Source organism: Aulonocara sp. 'chitande type north' Nkhata Bay, linkage group LG15 (genome assembly GCF_057382095.1).
Source record: "Aulonocara sp. 'chitande type north' Nkhata Bay isolate Kocher_YH1m ecotype deep benthic linkage group LG15, A_spYH_male_GT1.1, whole genome shotgun sequence".
NCBI classification, from domain to species: Eukaryota; Metazoa; Chordata; class Actinopteri; order Cichliformes; family Cichlidae; genus Aulonocara; species Aulonocara sp. 'chitande type north' Nkhata Bay.
In genome coordinates, this window is record NC_141358.1 from 35,204,779 (window position 1) to 35,219,930 (window position 15,152).

The 15,152-nt window shown below is 41.1% G+C and overlaps 1 protein-coding gene across 1 annotated transcript in view; it reads right to left on the reverse strand.

Moving 5' to 3' along the window:
• Positions 1–15,152, reverse strand: part of LOC147313514 (E3 ubiquitin-protein ligase rnf213-alpha-like) — a 75,945-nt gene that overhangs the window by 26,833 nt on the left and 33,960 nt on the right. Inside the window, exons 25-35 of the mRNA XM_086262945.1 lie at positions 11,086–11,270; positions 10,807–10,962; positions 5,695–9,246; positions 5,010–5,140; positions 4,681–4,776; positions 4,452–4,573; positions 1,642–1,755; positions 1,513–1,562; positions 1,140–1,290; positions 887–1,022; positions 458–643 (exon numbers count right to left, since the gene is read on the reverse strand). Of these exons, the coding sequence (XP_086119071.1) occupies positions 458–643; positions 887–1,022; positions 1,140–1,290; positions 1,513–1,562; positions 1,642–1,755; positions 4,452–4,573; positions 4,681–4,776; positions 5,010–5,140; positions 5,695–9,246; positions 10,807–10,962; positions 11,086–11,270 (4,879 nt within the window). The remainder of the gene's footprint in view (positions 1–457; positions 644–886; positions 1,023–1,139; positions 1,291–1,512; positions 1,563–1,641; positions 1,756–4,451; positions 4,574–4,680; positions 4,777–5,009; positions 5,141–5,694; positions 9,247–10,806; positions 10,963–11,085; positions 11,271–15,152) is intronic.

Here is a 15,152-nt window from a genome sequence, read left to right on the forward strand (position 1 = left end):
AAGAATGGTTTAAACAGCCACAGACATAGTGACGGTCATGACTATATCCATCTCATGGGCACATCCTATGGGTAAAGTGTGCTTCTCTAGGAATGAAGTGCCATGCCACAAAGCTCAGATCTTTAACTGGTTTCTTGAACATGACAGTGTTCTTCATGACACTGTCTTCAAATGGCCTCCACAGTCACCAGATCTCAATCCACTAGAGCACCCTTGGGATGTTGTGGAATGGGAGATTTGCATCATGAACAAGCAATCAAACAGCAACTGTGCAATGCTATCATGTCGATGCGGACCAAAATCTAATTGATGTTTCTAAGACCTTATTGAATCTTTGCCATGAAGAATTAAGACAGTCTTAAAAGCAACAGAGGTACTGACCGAGAATGAGCAAAATGCACCCATGAATTGGCCAGTAACTGTAGATGCCTACATTCTCTAACCAAGAGATACCTACTTCTTTTCCACCCTGACGTAAGGCAAACTGAGCATCTCTTTGTTTCCAAAAATCTCAAGCCACAAGTTCACAATTTGTTCTTCCTCTTCCAGGAGAAGGTCCATATTGCAATCTCGGTCAATTACTGAGACCAGGTAGGCTAGAAGTGGAGTGACAACTGCTTGGATTTTCCTCCACAGTGTGTGCCTGAAAGAAATAATCATACAACATTCTTAAAATTGAACATAAATTTGCTGATATCTACTCAAAGTTACAGCTGAGGCAAGTCTGTCAAATGAAACCAAATCTGTTTGCATTTCTTTATGTTTGACGCAACAAACCTATCGTTCAATAAATTGTGAATAAATGTCAGAAATAACTGCATTTAAATGTACCAAAAAAGTCAAATGCAGACCATCAGAGTGTACAGCAAATATTAGAGGAACTTACAGGAACGTCCCTCCTTCTTGAAGAGCACTGTCATTAGATGCCTCATTTAGGACCCAGCTTTTTAGAATGGGCATATTGACCTCATTGTCCTTTAACAGTGAGTGAAGTCGCTTCCTCACAATTTTTGCAAACAATCCTTGGAAACAAAATTAATTTCACATCACATTGTTGTATTTTGAATGCAGTTTCAGTATAGTGGTGCCCAGCACAGGACTGATGTTAAAAGATCAACTTTACTGACTTATTTTCTAACCTTGAGTATGGTTTCCATCCAGAAGAGTGAGCAGATTCTCAACTCTCTTAGTGCTGAATTCGCCACTGTTTGCTTCATCTCTCAGCATGCTCACTGCACTCTGAACACAACTTCTCACCAAATTTGTAGTATCAAACAAACATTCCAATGCCTGAAAAGAATAATTAATAGCACCAGCACACATACACACTAGTTATTCACAACACTAAAATCACTGCAGACAACAAAGGTAAAAGAAAGAAACTGTGGACAAATGTTAAAACTATTCATTCAGCAGGTAATTGGATTGCACTTTGGTGGAAATACGGACACTATTCTTTAAGTTAAATAACACTTAAATGGCACTGTAAATAATGTGGTAAATAACACTTACAGTGGAGTCATATTTCTGTGGCACACCAGTGGAGTCTTCTTTCTCTATGGCTTTGAAAGAGAGACAATTTTGCATGTTTTCTTCCATAATATACAAAATATAATGTAGAAAAAGGATTTGATTAATTACCCTCAGATGGATCTTTAAAAAGATCACTTATAAGTTTATTTTTAAGGGAAAGAGCATCGGAAAGAAACTCTTTTGATCTTCTGATATCATCAATGTGAACAGACCTCCAAGGACCTGAAAAAGTCACATTAAGAAAGACATGTGAGTTTCAGCTGATATTTAAAGTACATTCCCTTTTTTGATGTTTCACTTTTGGTGTTACATAACAAAATGCTGTGTTTTGTATATTGTATATAAACTAATCTCATGACTATTAGTGTTTTTGTGCTATTAAAACATGTTGTTATGTTTGCAGATGAACGGCAAACCCTCATCCCACTCCCTACCGGACCTCAAGCAGAACTTGTGCAGCATAGTTGTGAGGGTTTGATGAAATCTTTCCCTGACTCTCCGGGCACTATGGACTGGATTATACATATATAATCTGCAACTTATCAACAACCTGCACAAACTCCTTTGATGTAAAGTTGGTTCCTTGGTCAGTTTGAATAGTCTTTGGGAGCCCAAAGGTAGAAAGAAACTTAATTAGTGCCTTTATTACCATTTTGGCTGTGCCTAGTGGAATTACCCATAACCTAAAGTTGTCATTCCTAGCATTCGTTTCAATGTCTCCCTACAGGAAATGGAGACCTCCGTATTGCCAGACAAGCTTATCTCAAGCAGTCACAGAAATAGCCAGAAGCTCACCTATCCCAGATAGCAAAATTGGTATGGCCCGGATCTGGCCCACACAATGTGCTTACACATGGCCCACATACCGCAAAATGACCCTTTGGTGGCCCTGATCTGGTTTGCCAGAGGTGGCCCACACGTGGGCCAGCACAAGGCCAGTTGCAGACACACTGCTGGCCCTATGATGGCCCAGAACAGTTTCAGCTCTGGGCCCACATGTCAGCCTAATGTGTACCTTCATCAAGCCATGTAATAACAACATGTGCTGGAACATAATAGTGCAAAAGTAACATGACAAAACTCTGTTCAGACAGTGAACGGATATATTCATATAAAGCGCTTTTCTACTCTCCTGGATTACTCAAAGTGCTCTATACAACATGCCACATTCACCCAATCACAGACTTTCTCTAAACTGAGTGCTTCCTAACTACATTCATACACATTCACACTCTTAACATGCACACTGCATAAGCCAGGGATCGGACCACTAACCTTCCAATCAGTAGGTCTACCTCCTGAGCTACAGACACCCAGTGGTAAACATGAGTAAACCTTCACTAGGTTTTGGATAAAGTGCACACTCACAAACCTGTCAAACCTGCCTTTAAAACGTTGGCTACCATAGCAGTATAGTATTGCAACATGGCATTTGGGTCTTCTAACTAAAATAGGAAAATAGTAACATAAATAGTGCCATCACTGCCAGACCTGGCCCACATCTGCTATGACACTAGTGCCAGCTTGATGCCAGATCCAGGGAAGACCTGTTTTCTATGAGACTGGGCCACATAAACTAAACCACAATCGGGCCACATGTGGCATGCCATCACATAAATAGTGCCATCATTGCCAGGCATCTGGATGACATACCACTTACCATGCCAGAAGTCAGCCAGCAGTGCTGGCTTGACACCAGATGCGGGCCAGACCTGTCTGCTATGTGGGATCCAAGTGAGGACCCAGTGCCCAGCACTGCCAGCACTGCTTGCGGCCCCAGACTTGAAGCCCTTGCTTAGTGATACGCCTTTCCTTAGAAGTACCTGCCCATGTAATAAAAAGCCTTAGTCTTGTCCAAATATACATGCAAAATTTCAACAGTACAGAGCATATGCAGACTTTGTTCTTCTTCAGAAGAGAAAGGGGGTGGGAGAATGCTGACAGGACAACAGGCACACATGCCCCACCACCTTAAGCACAGGCTGGGTTTGGCTTCAGTGACACCCTGGTCTGCCCAAGGATACTGAGTGCATGATGGGTGTGTTGTGTGTGAATGTCACTGACACATTTAGCGGAGTCTAAAGCTAGCAGCAAAGCTGTTTTCAAAGACAAATGCTTTAAATCAGCCGCCTGGAGAGCGTGGCCAGCCTGCCCTTGTCTCCTGCCTGAGTAGGGGTGTGGAGGTGGCTGGGGCTTCATCCGTTTGGGGATTCTGAACTGAGAATCCCCAAACTGAATCTCGCCTCAGATTTCTGCTGCATGGAAGCCAGGCCAGTCTCGAAAATTCTGTTAGGCACAATTGGCATGTCCAAAATGTCCATCTCCTCCCTCTCTGACAGATTTGTGAGGTTGAGTCATGTGATTTGTTTCTGCAACACCATCATCCCCATAGATTTCCCTGTGTCTTGGACTGTGCAGCACTGCATGAGGAGGCAAATGTCCATGATTACAGTAATCTCTTCTCACACATTCTGGGCACTAGCCGCCTCACATAGCTCTGCCTGGTAAGCAGCTAGCATGGAGGAAACATTTAGTCATGTTGTACTGAAAGTGGTCTGCCTTCGATGGGAGTGTGGGGTTCCAGCTAGGTCCAGCTGTGAGCCCCAGCTGGTGCCAGCCTGAGATTCGGCTTCCACGAGTCCTTCCTTTTCGGCACTATCGGCGGCAGTTTCACCTATGGGCAAGAAGGGGTCTGTTCCCGACAGGCTAGGTTGGTGCGCTAGCCATCATTGGAGACACTTTTTGTTGAACCGGGCACAATACGGACATGAACCGCAGGCTTCAATTGCAAGTTGGGCATGTTCCAGCCTGAGGCAACACAAGCAGTTCTAGTATGTGTCCTTAATCAAGATTCTGTTGCTGCATAAGCAGAGTCAAAAAATGTGTGTGTGTGTGTGTGTGTGTGACACAAGACTAACCTCCTTGAAACCCAACATAGGAAGTTCCACCCTCCATGCGCGGTAGTTTGATGACAAAGTACACAAATGTCTTTATGGCATCAGTAGTTTGACACTTGTTTACTTCGCTGAAGCATGCATACCTTAGGAATCCGAACAATAAGTAAAAGACAAAAAGAATGAGAGATGTTGCACTAATGTCAGCAAGTTATACAAAAGTAAGGGATGGTGTGATGATCTTCTCACTCACTTGGCTGAGGAAATAATATTCTTTTTGTGAAATCCTTCATCATACTCTGCTTGGATAATGAGGACTTTGTCTGTGTGTGTTGAGCTCAGAAAATCCCTAGTATTGAGACATAAATATCTTGTTATATTGTAATTAATATGTTTGAAAAAAACAGAATCATAACTAAAGAGCATGTTGATCTGTACATCTATTACATAAGTATTCATTGTAAACACTTCTAATAAGAAGGATCACAAGACATTAAACCACAAGAGTGTGGAAAAAGTCAGCTACTCAGTTTGGTTAAAATGAACACCTACAGATCATATATATTTTCTTTATATGCATACCTTATTTTTTTGAGGAATGAGTACTGAGTGTCAAACTGCTGCAGTGATAGCAGCTGAACAGCATCAAGGTTTAATAGGCTCTGCAGGTGTTGAGTATCCACGGCAGTGAGTAACCTGGAAAAGGTTGTAACCTTGAAAATGCCAAAGAACCAAGGATTACAAAATATTACACTCAAATTTTTATTTCCCAAGAGTAAAACAGAAAAAGCCTCATAGTGTGTGTATGTGTTTTATGTATATTTTACATGTAATCCTGTAAAATGTATAATGCAGACCATAAGCTGCTTGGAATTTTGATACTCTCTCGTTAAGCAAATTCTCTTTCTGAATTTCAGGTTTTCATTCACTGAGCCCTAGTGAAATTTTAGCTATATTTTAATAATATCAAATAAATATATCTAATTTTTTGTTAGGATATTGAAGAATAAAAATATCCAATGCAAACTTTACAAAAGTCTTAGTAGAAATAGTATGAGCAATTAAGACTGTATCTAGTAAAAACTAGTTGTAACATGAATTGATTGCATGATTATTATTATACAATCGAAGTTAATATATCTTCTTACAGCACAGTCATTACGCCCATAAATTAGAGGCATGTTTTCACTTCTTGATTTTAATAATATCACAGTACTCTACCTAATTTTTAATATATTCTTTTAAAAAGCAAACAAAGAAAAATTACCTCAGTGAATAAGAAGTGTGACTGCTGGGGCTGCTGGATGTGATACACAATGTAGTCTCCCAGTGAACTGTGCCTTGCCTCTTTAACGTATTCTTGCATTAAATGCTCTCGTTCTGCATTAGGCAGTTTGGATTTGTCCAAACGAACAACTGAGTCCGGAGTGGCACAGTTGAGCAGAATGTCTTTGGCTTTGTTCAGAGTGACCTGAGCATCAGTCTCAGTACTCTCACACTCTGTTACTTGCATGACCACAGAGGAACAAGTGTCTGAGTGGTAGCCAATGAACACATCACTTGGATCATACTTCTTTTCTGAGGAGACAAATTTATTGACCCATTTCTCCAGTTCTCTGGCAACAACCTTCTGTTCCTCTGTGAGGACAGTTTTGATGTCAAGGTAGTGTTTCTCCAACCTGTTAATGAGTGGTATTGGAAACTGCTCATAAACCACTTCCTTTTCTTCAATGACGATGAGCTTGAAGTTTTCGTGAACTCTGCATTTCACACGATGTGTTCCTAAACCAAGATCAATGTATTTTTGACCTCCGAGCGTCACATAGTACTGATTTAGAGCATCGTACAGGCTTTCATAAAGATTTTGAAGGTTGAGAAGCACAACTGTCTGTCCTGTCTCCATGCACACCTTGACACGATTTATGTTTCTGCAAATTTGTGTGTACTCCTGATCTTTCGGGAAACTTGACCCAAAGATTATCTCTGGGCAGATTTGATGAGAGCAGAATATCTGTTGAAGAATCTGAAGAGCTGCATAGTTTTTTGTGAGTAGCAAAAGATACCGGCTTTCCTCCATTTGGGAAGCTGGACAAATGCTTTTCTCAACCATATCAATAGTTGGGATTCTGACATTGGCAAAGTCATCTCTGAGTTCATTGCGGAATGTGTCAATTACATCATCATTATTTTTTCCGCTGAAGTTTCGCAGGACTGCTTCTGTGATTTGATCTGCTTTAGGAGGTTCATTAGATGTTTTGGTAATTGAAAATAACATTTTTATCAGACTGTAGAAATCCCGCAGACCAAAAAATCCGTTGCTTTCATCGCATACTGTCATATATGCTGTTGCAAAAGGTTGGAACAGGTGTTTGATCTTTTCAAGAACATGTTGATCAGAGGAACAGATTCCTCTGGCACTTTTGATGAGCTCTTGCTCATTTAAATCTCCACGGGACACAAAAATTCCACGATTCATCTTGGCAGGATCCAGTGCCCAGTTGGAAATTCCAATGAACCCAACCCTTTTATGAGGTTTTGGCTCATCATCAACACAACCCTCTTCCAGTAATGGGTGCAGTGCTTTCAGTGGCATTTTTGGTGAATCCTCAGCCAATCCAATCTCATCAAGAACAACTACTGAAATATATTCGTCTAGGTTTTTGCTTTCTTGAAAGCGGGCACATTGCTTAAATGTGTTAATGATTCCTTCTGGAGTTGAATGGGGGCTACACTGGAAAGACACCAGATGTATTTGCTTCAGCTTCTTGTAGAGGTCAGAATGTGATGTGGGACCTTGCATTGCATTTGCAACTAGAGTTTTAGACAGTGATTTGGAGCTTCCTGGTTTCCCAACAATAAACAGGGGAATTCTCAGTTCAATGCAGACCACCATCATGAAAAAGTTCTCTTTCAAAGCCTCATTTCTGGCAATCGTCTCACCCATGGGTACACCATTGAGTAGGAGATCCTGCATGAGTTCCATTTCCTGCAGTACTCGTTGTGGTGTATACTCATCGGGAAAAATTTGGCTAATAGTTTTCTGATACTGCTCTTTGTTTTCTAAACAGGACTGATAGCACATTCCAGTAGCCATCAAGAGTGACCAGAGTACTCTGTCACTGGCAGGTGAAAATGGTAGGTTGTTTTTTTGTTGCTGCTGAAACAAGGCTTTTAGATCTTCAGCAAACATTGGGTGATTGTTGTAAAACCACAGAAATCCTTGCATGCAACGTTCAACATCTCTCAAACTGACAAAGCTACATTCATCTCTCCTCTCTCTCATGAACTTTTGTGATGATGATAAAACTTTAATTATTGTTGGAATACAGTCCTTTTCAGTGAAGCTGACCTTCGCCTGTCTTTGGACTATTTGTTCAATGTAGATTTGCTCTGTTGAGTCATTGAGTTGTCCAAAATCCCAAACAAGAGGTATCATGCTCGGTGGTAACACATGAACACGATACACAAGCTGGCGGAGAGGGATGGAGCCAAGTCTGTCTTCAGTCTCCTCAGCCCGAACCCGGTAACCCAGTCCTGATGCTTCCAGCCGCTTGATCATCTGGTCTGTATGTTTTCTGTAAGGGTTGCAGGCTGCAATAATATATAGCCCTGTATTAGAGCCAAGTTCTTCTCCCTGCACTGAGTTGTCACAGAGGATCTCCTTGATGCTATTAACGGCTTCTGTGGTGTTTGCCTCATCAAAGAAAAGAATTGAGTCAAGATCATGATTTTCTTTATTGGTCCTTGCAAGAGTTTCAGCTTCCTTCACTTTCTCATAAATCATTTCTGACGTAGTTCCTCCATGAACTTTGACCAGTTTCATGTTTTCTGCTGGTGCTCCACATCTTCTTAGTTCACACATAAATTTTATCAGCCTTGTTTTACCGCATCCTGTCTCCCCCATTATGATGACAGGAATGCCACACCTGAATCTCATATGAATTGCCATCATTTTGAGGATATTGTCAGTGGTCAGTTCATATGTTTCATCAGGATCTGTTGGCCACTTGACGCCAAGCACACTGCACAGATGCTCAATCTTGTCAGCTCTAGGAAACTGATCAAAGTCTGTATTAAAAGGAACTCTCTGAAGTTTTAAGCCATTGTACAGCCGTCGAGTCATGATGTTTTTCTTAATCACTTCTTTTGTCAAAGGATTTACCGCATCAAACCCTTTCTGGTTATTGGGCTTAAGGTGAAATCCAATGAATGTCATGGACATGTGGTCATCATTAAAAAAGATGTATGGATGTGGCTCTGATTCCCACCTTTTTCTAATGAGGAATGGGGCTAAATCTTTTTCTTTTAGTCCACTGATGTCAACTTGTTGCTTCCCTGGGCTCTGGTCAGTGATGCATAGTGATGGTGTTGCAAAGTCTTTGGACATCAAGATCATGAACTCAACCACAAAGTTTTTGAACCCACAAAGAGTGTCTCCAACCAACTCAAATTTGCAGAAATCCGAATTCTCACAGTCTTTCAACTGAAGATTAAGGAACCACACAAAGTTACGCAGCTCTGCCCATGATGGATCGATTATACCACAATAGATTAAGAGTATCTGAAGACACTTTGCATGAGTCCCTTCAGTACCCTGGAACGTGAAGTTGTCAAGATTGTCCTTATTGTGAAAATGTGTGAGGTACTGGTATGGCCTTTGATAAGCTTCACTTCTGAAACATTCATCATCCATCAGGGGGCCACCACAGTCCATGTCTGGATTTTCTTCTTTTTGCATTTCCAAAGCCATAACCTTTTTTGGTGGGTGGCAAAACAGCTTTGGGAAAACATCTGAGAATGCAAAATTTTCGTTTCGACCCTAAAAGTATACAAAATAAAAAAATGTTTAAATCAATCAAATCTGTCCTCATTAAAAATAAATAAAAAGAACTGAATAAAAAGGTCAGTATCCTAGGTCAGTACAAACCCATATGATCCATGGATCATAGAAATATGAAATATAGACAATTGCTGCATGTATAAAAGGCTCAGACATTTTCCGTTTTCCTGCAATATTGTTTCAAATGAGGTTATAGGAAATGACGCTGGCATAAGTTTGATGTGCTACGCTGGGAGAGATAGTACTTCTGGGTCAGCTTGTTATCACCTCATCCTGTAAACTACACTCCTGTTTGCAATCCTTAACAGTGATGCTCTGAGTGTTTTAGTTAATGAAGGTCAGTTACATTAAAATCAGTTTATTTGCAACATGGATTTGCTGAGTCTTGAATTTCTTTGCATTGGGTTGTAGCGGCACATTTTCACATTGTGAGTGACGACATGTGCCGCCAGCTGCTGCCGTACGGTGGCAGTTTTATTTGGCCACACAACTGCGCCAAAGTACTTTTTGTGATAGTTTGAGCCAGGAAATGTCTGTACTTATAGTATGGCACTACGATTGTGTTGAAGTTGAGTTCTCTGTGTGTTTGAACCTAGTGATGTAATATTTACATAACTTGAGTTATTACATTGTAACGGACCAGTTTACAAGTTAGTTTGATTGTTGTGTTATCAGTGTTATTGTGTTCAGAATTGCCACTCACTTATAGCATAGTTGCTCCAGACTGGCAGCAATGTGATTTACCGAGTGTCCTTGAATGTATAATAGTATAGAGTCGTTAAGCCTGTCAATCATATCAGCTACGTATGACAGAGAGTCTGTAAGAGCATGCTTGTGGTTGGCTGAGAGTCTTTGGGGGGTGGGTGTTAGAGAGTGCGTTGTTGTTGGTGTGTGCAGGAAAAAGAAGGATGTTTTTTCTTTTTTTTTCAATTCTTGAGAGAGCGTTTTCCTGTTGTATTTGGCGTTGGCGACGGCCCACAGTAGCCTCTGTTACTGTTCCTAATAAACAGTGGGTAAACAGAATACCGATCGTCTTTGTCTTCTGTTGGACGGACACTACAATATATTATGTTGTGGACGTGGATGTTTAGGTTTATATGATTAGATATCTTTAAGTTTATATTAGCTGAACCACTGTTGCTGTAATATACTTGGCCTAATGCTAACTTATTTACAGGTTACAATAAACCAGATGACTTCAACAGTTAAGCAAAGTCTTCCTGTCCTTCCTGTATTCTGACCGATACGCCATCTTGTTGGCTGCTAAACCTAAAAGAACTAGTCCTAACCTACTACTCCTGCACTTAAGTCAAGATATAGGTATAACTGTTCCTTCAAAAAAAAACAAAAACCTAAATGCTAAGACTATAGCATAATTCTATTTATTTCCATCTATTAAGAATCTTATTTCATTGAACAAAGAAGGATTTTGATGAAATATCAAAAAACCAAATAAATTATAACTGTAACACAACTATAATATAGCGTTGGATGATTTCATAAGAAGAATACTTCACTAAAAGTAATACCTCCACTTACCAATCTGGTATCACATCTGTTCTGATCATTTGTGGACTCCAGTAACTCAATAACATATAAGTGGTTCTGGCTGCATTGCCACATCTGTCCATTTGAATCCATCAGGTACCGCAAAAAGAAAAGCTTGAATATGAATTCATTCAGGCCCTTTTGCACCTGGAAATGAGGTGTTAGAAAATAAGTCTGTGTTACTAAAAAAGCAAATTATTTGATCAGAACCACAATATACATTTAAATAAATAAACTTATATTTCACTACAGTTACATTAAATTGCTTACCGAGGACGTGACATCAAAGTGAAACACCTTAATATCTTTTTGTTTTGGTGTGTCATATAAAAACTGGAGAATCTTGTGGTCGTCAACTTCATGTTCAGTTAGCCTGATGCACTTCTTAAAGGCTTTTCCTTCATCAACACTTCTCTCAAGTTTTTCGTACAACCTTTGGACATACAGCGACTTGCCTAAAATAGAAGAAAAAAACAATAACTGGTTGACAGAAGTCATAGCATTAATAATAACTGAATATGAATGACAAATTATTTTATTTCTAGGAAGCAATAACTGTGTTATCACAAGACACAAAACCAGATCTAATTCTGCATCCTGTTTTCTATATAGACACTGTAATGTAAAACTTATTTTATTTCCCAAAGTGGACAATTGGTGCTTTTGCTATATTGTTCAACTTGATTGTCATAGTTTATTCGATCTTTATTATTTATTTATTTATTTATTGTACTTTTAAGCTTTTACTATCAAAATGGACAGGACTGGGGGATGGGAAAAAGAGAGAGGAAAATGGGGAGAGAGTTAACAGAAGGAGAGTGAAAGAAACATAGAGGAGAAGGGAGAGAAAAAAGACACTGAAAATCTGTTTGATCACCTGCCAAAACAAAAAAACAAGCAAAAAGAAAACATAGTAGGCAAACCACAGCAACAACCAACATACATTAAATAATAAATATTGAATGTTACTGTGCAGCATACCTGTTTGCAGTGTTGAGAAGAAGAACTTTTAAAATGTATTCCACTACAGATTACAGAATACATGCCCCAACATTGGATTTTGTGACGTATTCCATTACGTTACTCAATGAGAGTAATGTATTCCGAATACTTTGGATTACTTAACATATTATCAAGCTTTTTACGACCACATGAATGTGCTACTGCTGTGTGATTTATTACTATTACTAAAGGATAGTCGCCATACCAATACCAACTAGATTTTTAATAGCTTACTTAATACTGGGCAACACTGCCCATGAGGTTACTCCACAACACTGCCTGTTTGTACACCTGTCTGAACACCCGTGTGTGTAAGTGTGCTTGTATTCATAAGGTTTCTCCATGTAACTGTCTAATAATAAGTGTGGGGAGCCATAGCCTTGCCCCTCAGGACATGAAGCAGACATGGTGGAGATCCAGGCCCCACACATGGGGACACGGCAACAAGACTGCAGGCTCCTCTGGCAGCTGGCTACGCCAGTGCAGACCAAGCCCCGGGCTCAGAGACCTGAGGGCTCTCCTCACTCCGGAAGGGGCCCGACCTAGCCAGGGGGACCAATCCCCAGCAAGCAGCCACTGGGAGTGAGCCAGACCAAACCAGAGCACCCAGTCCTGGACACAGAGAACCAATGGCAGGGAGTATGGTGTGGGGAGATAGGCCCCCATACCTGGGGGGACCTCCTGCTGGGCCCCTGTGCATTCACCCACCCAAAACCCTGATGACACACCCCAGCCTGGAGGCGGAGCATCCCCAGAACTCCAAGTCTGCCCTGGACCCAACCCGGACCAGCCCGGCTACCAGGCCAGTAACCTACATCCACCGGCATAGACCCTCTCCCAGCCCTGCTGCAAGCAGCTGCCAGAAAAACACTACCCAAGTGCCACCAGAGTCCCATCCAGGTTATGACCACAGGCCTTGGGTGAGCCCCCAAGAAACTCGTCCCTAGGTAACCCCCAGACATCCCAAGCCCGTACCTACACCTGCTTCAACTACAATAACGAAGACAGGATGAAACCACGACCCCCCCCACCCCCACCCCCACTAGGTGATGGAGCCCAGAGAGATTGATTTAATGTAGCGGTAGAGGCTGTATCAAGACTAATGTGATCTATCAGACGGTTTCTATATTGGTTATAATTAAGATTTTTTTTAAAATTCAATCCAATTCAATTTTATTTATATAGCGACAACAATTGCCTCAAGGCGCTTTATATTGTACAGTAGATTGTACAATAATATATTCAGAGAAAACCCAACAATCATATGACCCCCTATGAGCAAGCACCTTGGCGACAGTGGGAAGGAAAAACTCCCTTTTAACAGGAAGAAACCTCCAGCAGAACCAGGCTCAGGGAGGGGCGGGGCCATCTGCTGCTACCGGTTGGGGTGAGAGAAGGAAAACAGGATAAAAGACATGCTGTGGAAGAGAGCCAGAGATTAATAGTGATTCAATGCAGAGAGGTCTATTAACACATAGTGAATGAAAAAGGTGACTGGACAGGAAAAACTCAATGCATCATGGGAATCCCCCGGCAGCCTACGTCTATTGCAGCATAAGTAAGGGAGGATTCAGGGTCACTTGGTCCAGCCGTAACTATACGCTTAAGCAAAAAGGAAAGTTTTAAGCCTAATCTTAAAAGTAGAGATAGTGTCTGTCTCAGACAGAAGAGGGGCCTGAAAACTGAAGGCTCTCCCTCCCATTCTACTTTTAAATACTCTAGGAACAACAAGTAGGCCTGCAGTGCGAGAGCGAAGTGCTCTAATAGGGTGATATGGTACTACGAGGTTATTAAGATAAGATGGGGCCTGATTATTTAAGACCTTGTATGTGAGGAGCAGGATTTTGAATTCAATTCTGGATTTAATAGGGAGCCAATGAAGGGAAGCCAAAACAGGAGAAATATGCTCTCTCTTTCTAGTCCCTTTCAGTACTCTTGCTGCAGCATTTTGGATTAACTGAAGGCTTTTCAGGGAGTTTGTAGGACTTTGTGATAATAATGAATTACAGTAGTCCAGCCTGGAAGGAATAAATGCATGAACTAATTTTCAGCATCACTCTGAGACAGGATATTTCTAGTTTCAGAGATGTTGCGCAAATGGAAAAAAGCAGTCTTACATATTTGTTTGTTTATTTGTGCATTGAAGGACATATTCTGGTCAAAAATGACTCCAAGGTTCCTCACAGTGTTACTGGAGGCCAAGGTAATGCCATCCAGAGTAAAAATCTGGTTAGATACCATATTTCTAAGATTTTCAGGGCCGAGTAAAATAACCTCAGTTTTATCTTAATTTAGAAGCAGAAAGTTAGCGGCCATCCAGCTCTTTATGTCTTTAAGACATTCTTGCAGTTTAACTAATAGTTGTGTTTTATCTGGCTTCATGGACAGATAGAGTTGGGTGTCATCTGCATAGCAGTGAAAGTGTATATGGTAAATGGCCTGTATAACGCTTTTACTAGTCCCCAAGGACACAACAACCGAGACTGTCCGAGCCGGGGCTCGAACCTGCAACCTTGCGATTACAAGGCAAACTCCCAACTCTTGAGCCACGATTGCACCACATATATTATGTCTTCTAATGATACTGCCTCGGTGAAGTATGTATAACAGCGGTCCCCAACCTTTTTTGCGCTACGGACCGGTTTGTGCCCGACAATATTTTCACGGACCGGCCTTTAAGGTGTCGCGGATAAATACAACCAAATAAAACTAGTACCGCTACCGAAAAAAAGAAGATTTATTCATAACCAGTGTTGGGACTAACGCGTTATTAAGTAACGCGTTACAGTAACTACGTTATTATTGTGGTAACGAGCACGGTAACTAGTTATTATGCCAAAATCAGGAACGCGTTACTCGTTACTGGGATTTAGATAGGGTCGTTACTCGTTACTTCGTGTGGTGGCTATCGCGGAGCTTCCACAGATTCAGTAACATTAGCAAGTGGTGGAGGCCCGCAGGTGGATGAAGGAAAAGGGACGCAGAAGGAAAAGAGACCCGAGGCGGCCGCCGGTCCAAGTGTGAACTGAACTTCAGGTAAGAAGTTATGACCTGCAGTCTCTCTGGGTCAGATATGAACCAAGTTTAGGTGGAGTTTATTTTCGTTATTCTGACTTTTTCCGTACTGCGTGCTAGCTAGCATGACGGAGTTTCTATACAGCTGGGTGGGTGCTATGAAGTTAATGATGTTTAACTTTATTTTGTTCATAAGTTATTAGAGTTGCCAACCGTCCCGTCTGGTATTCAGAGAAAATATTACGCGTTTCTTATTGAGGTGAAAAGGAACAGTTTGTCCCGTAATTCAGCTACAATGAAAAAGGCACAAAGCTGGAGTT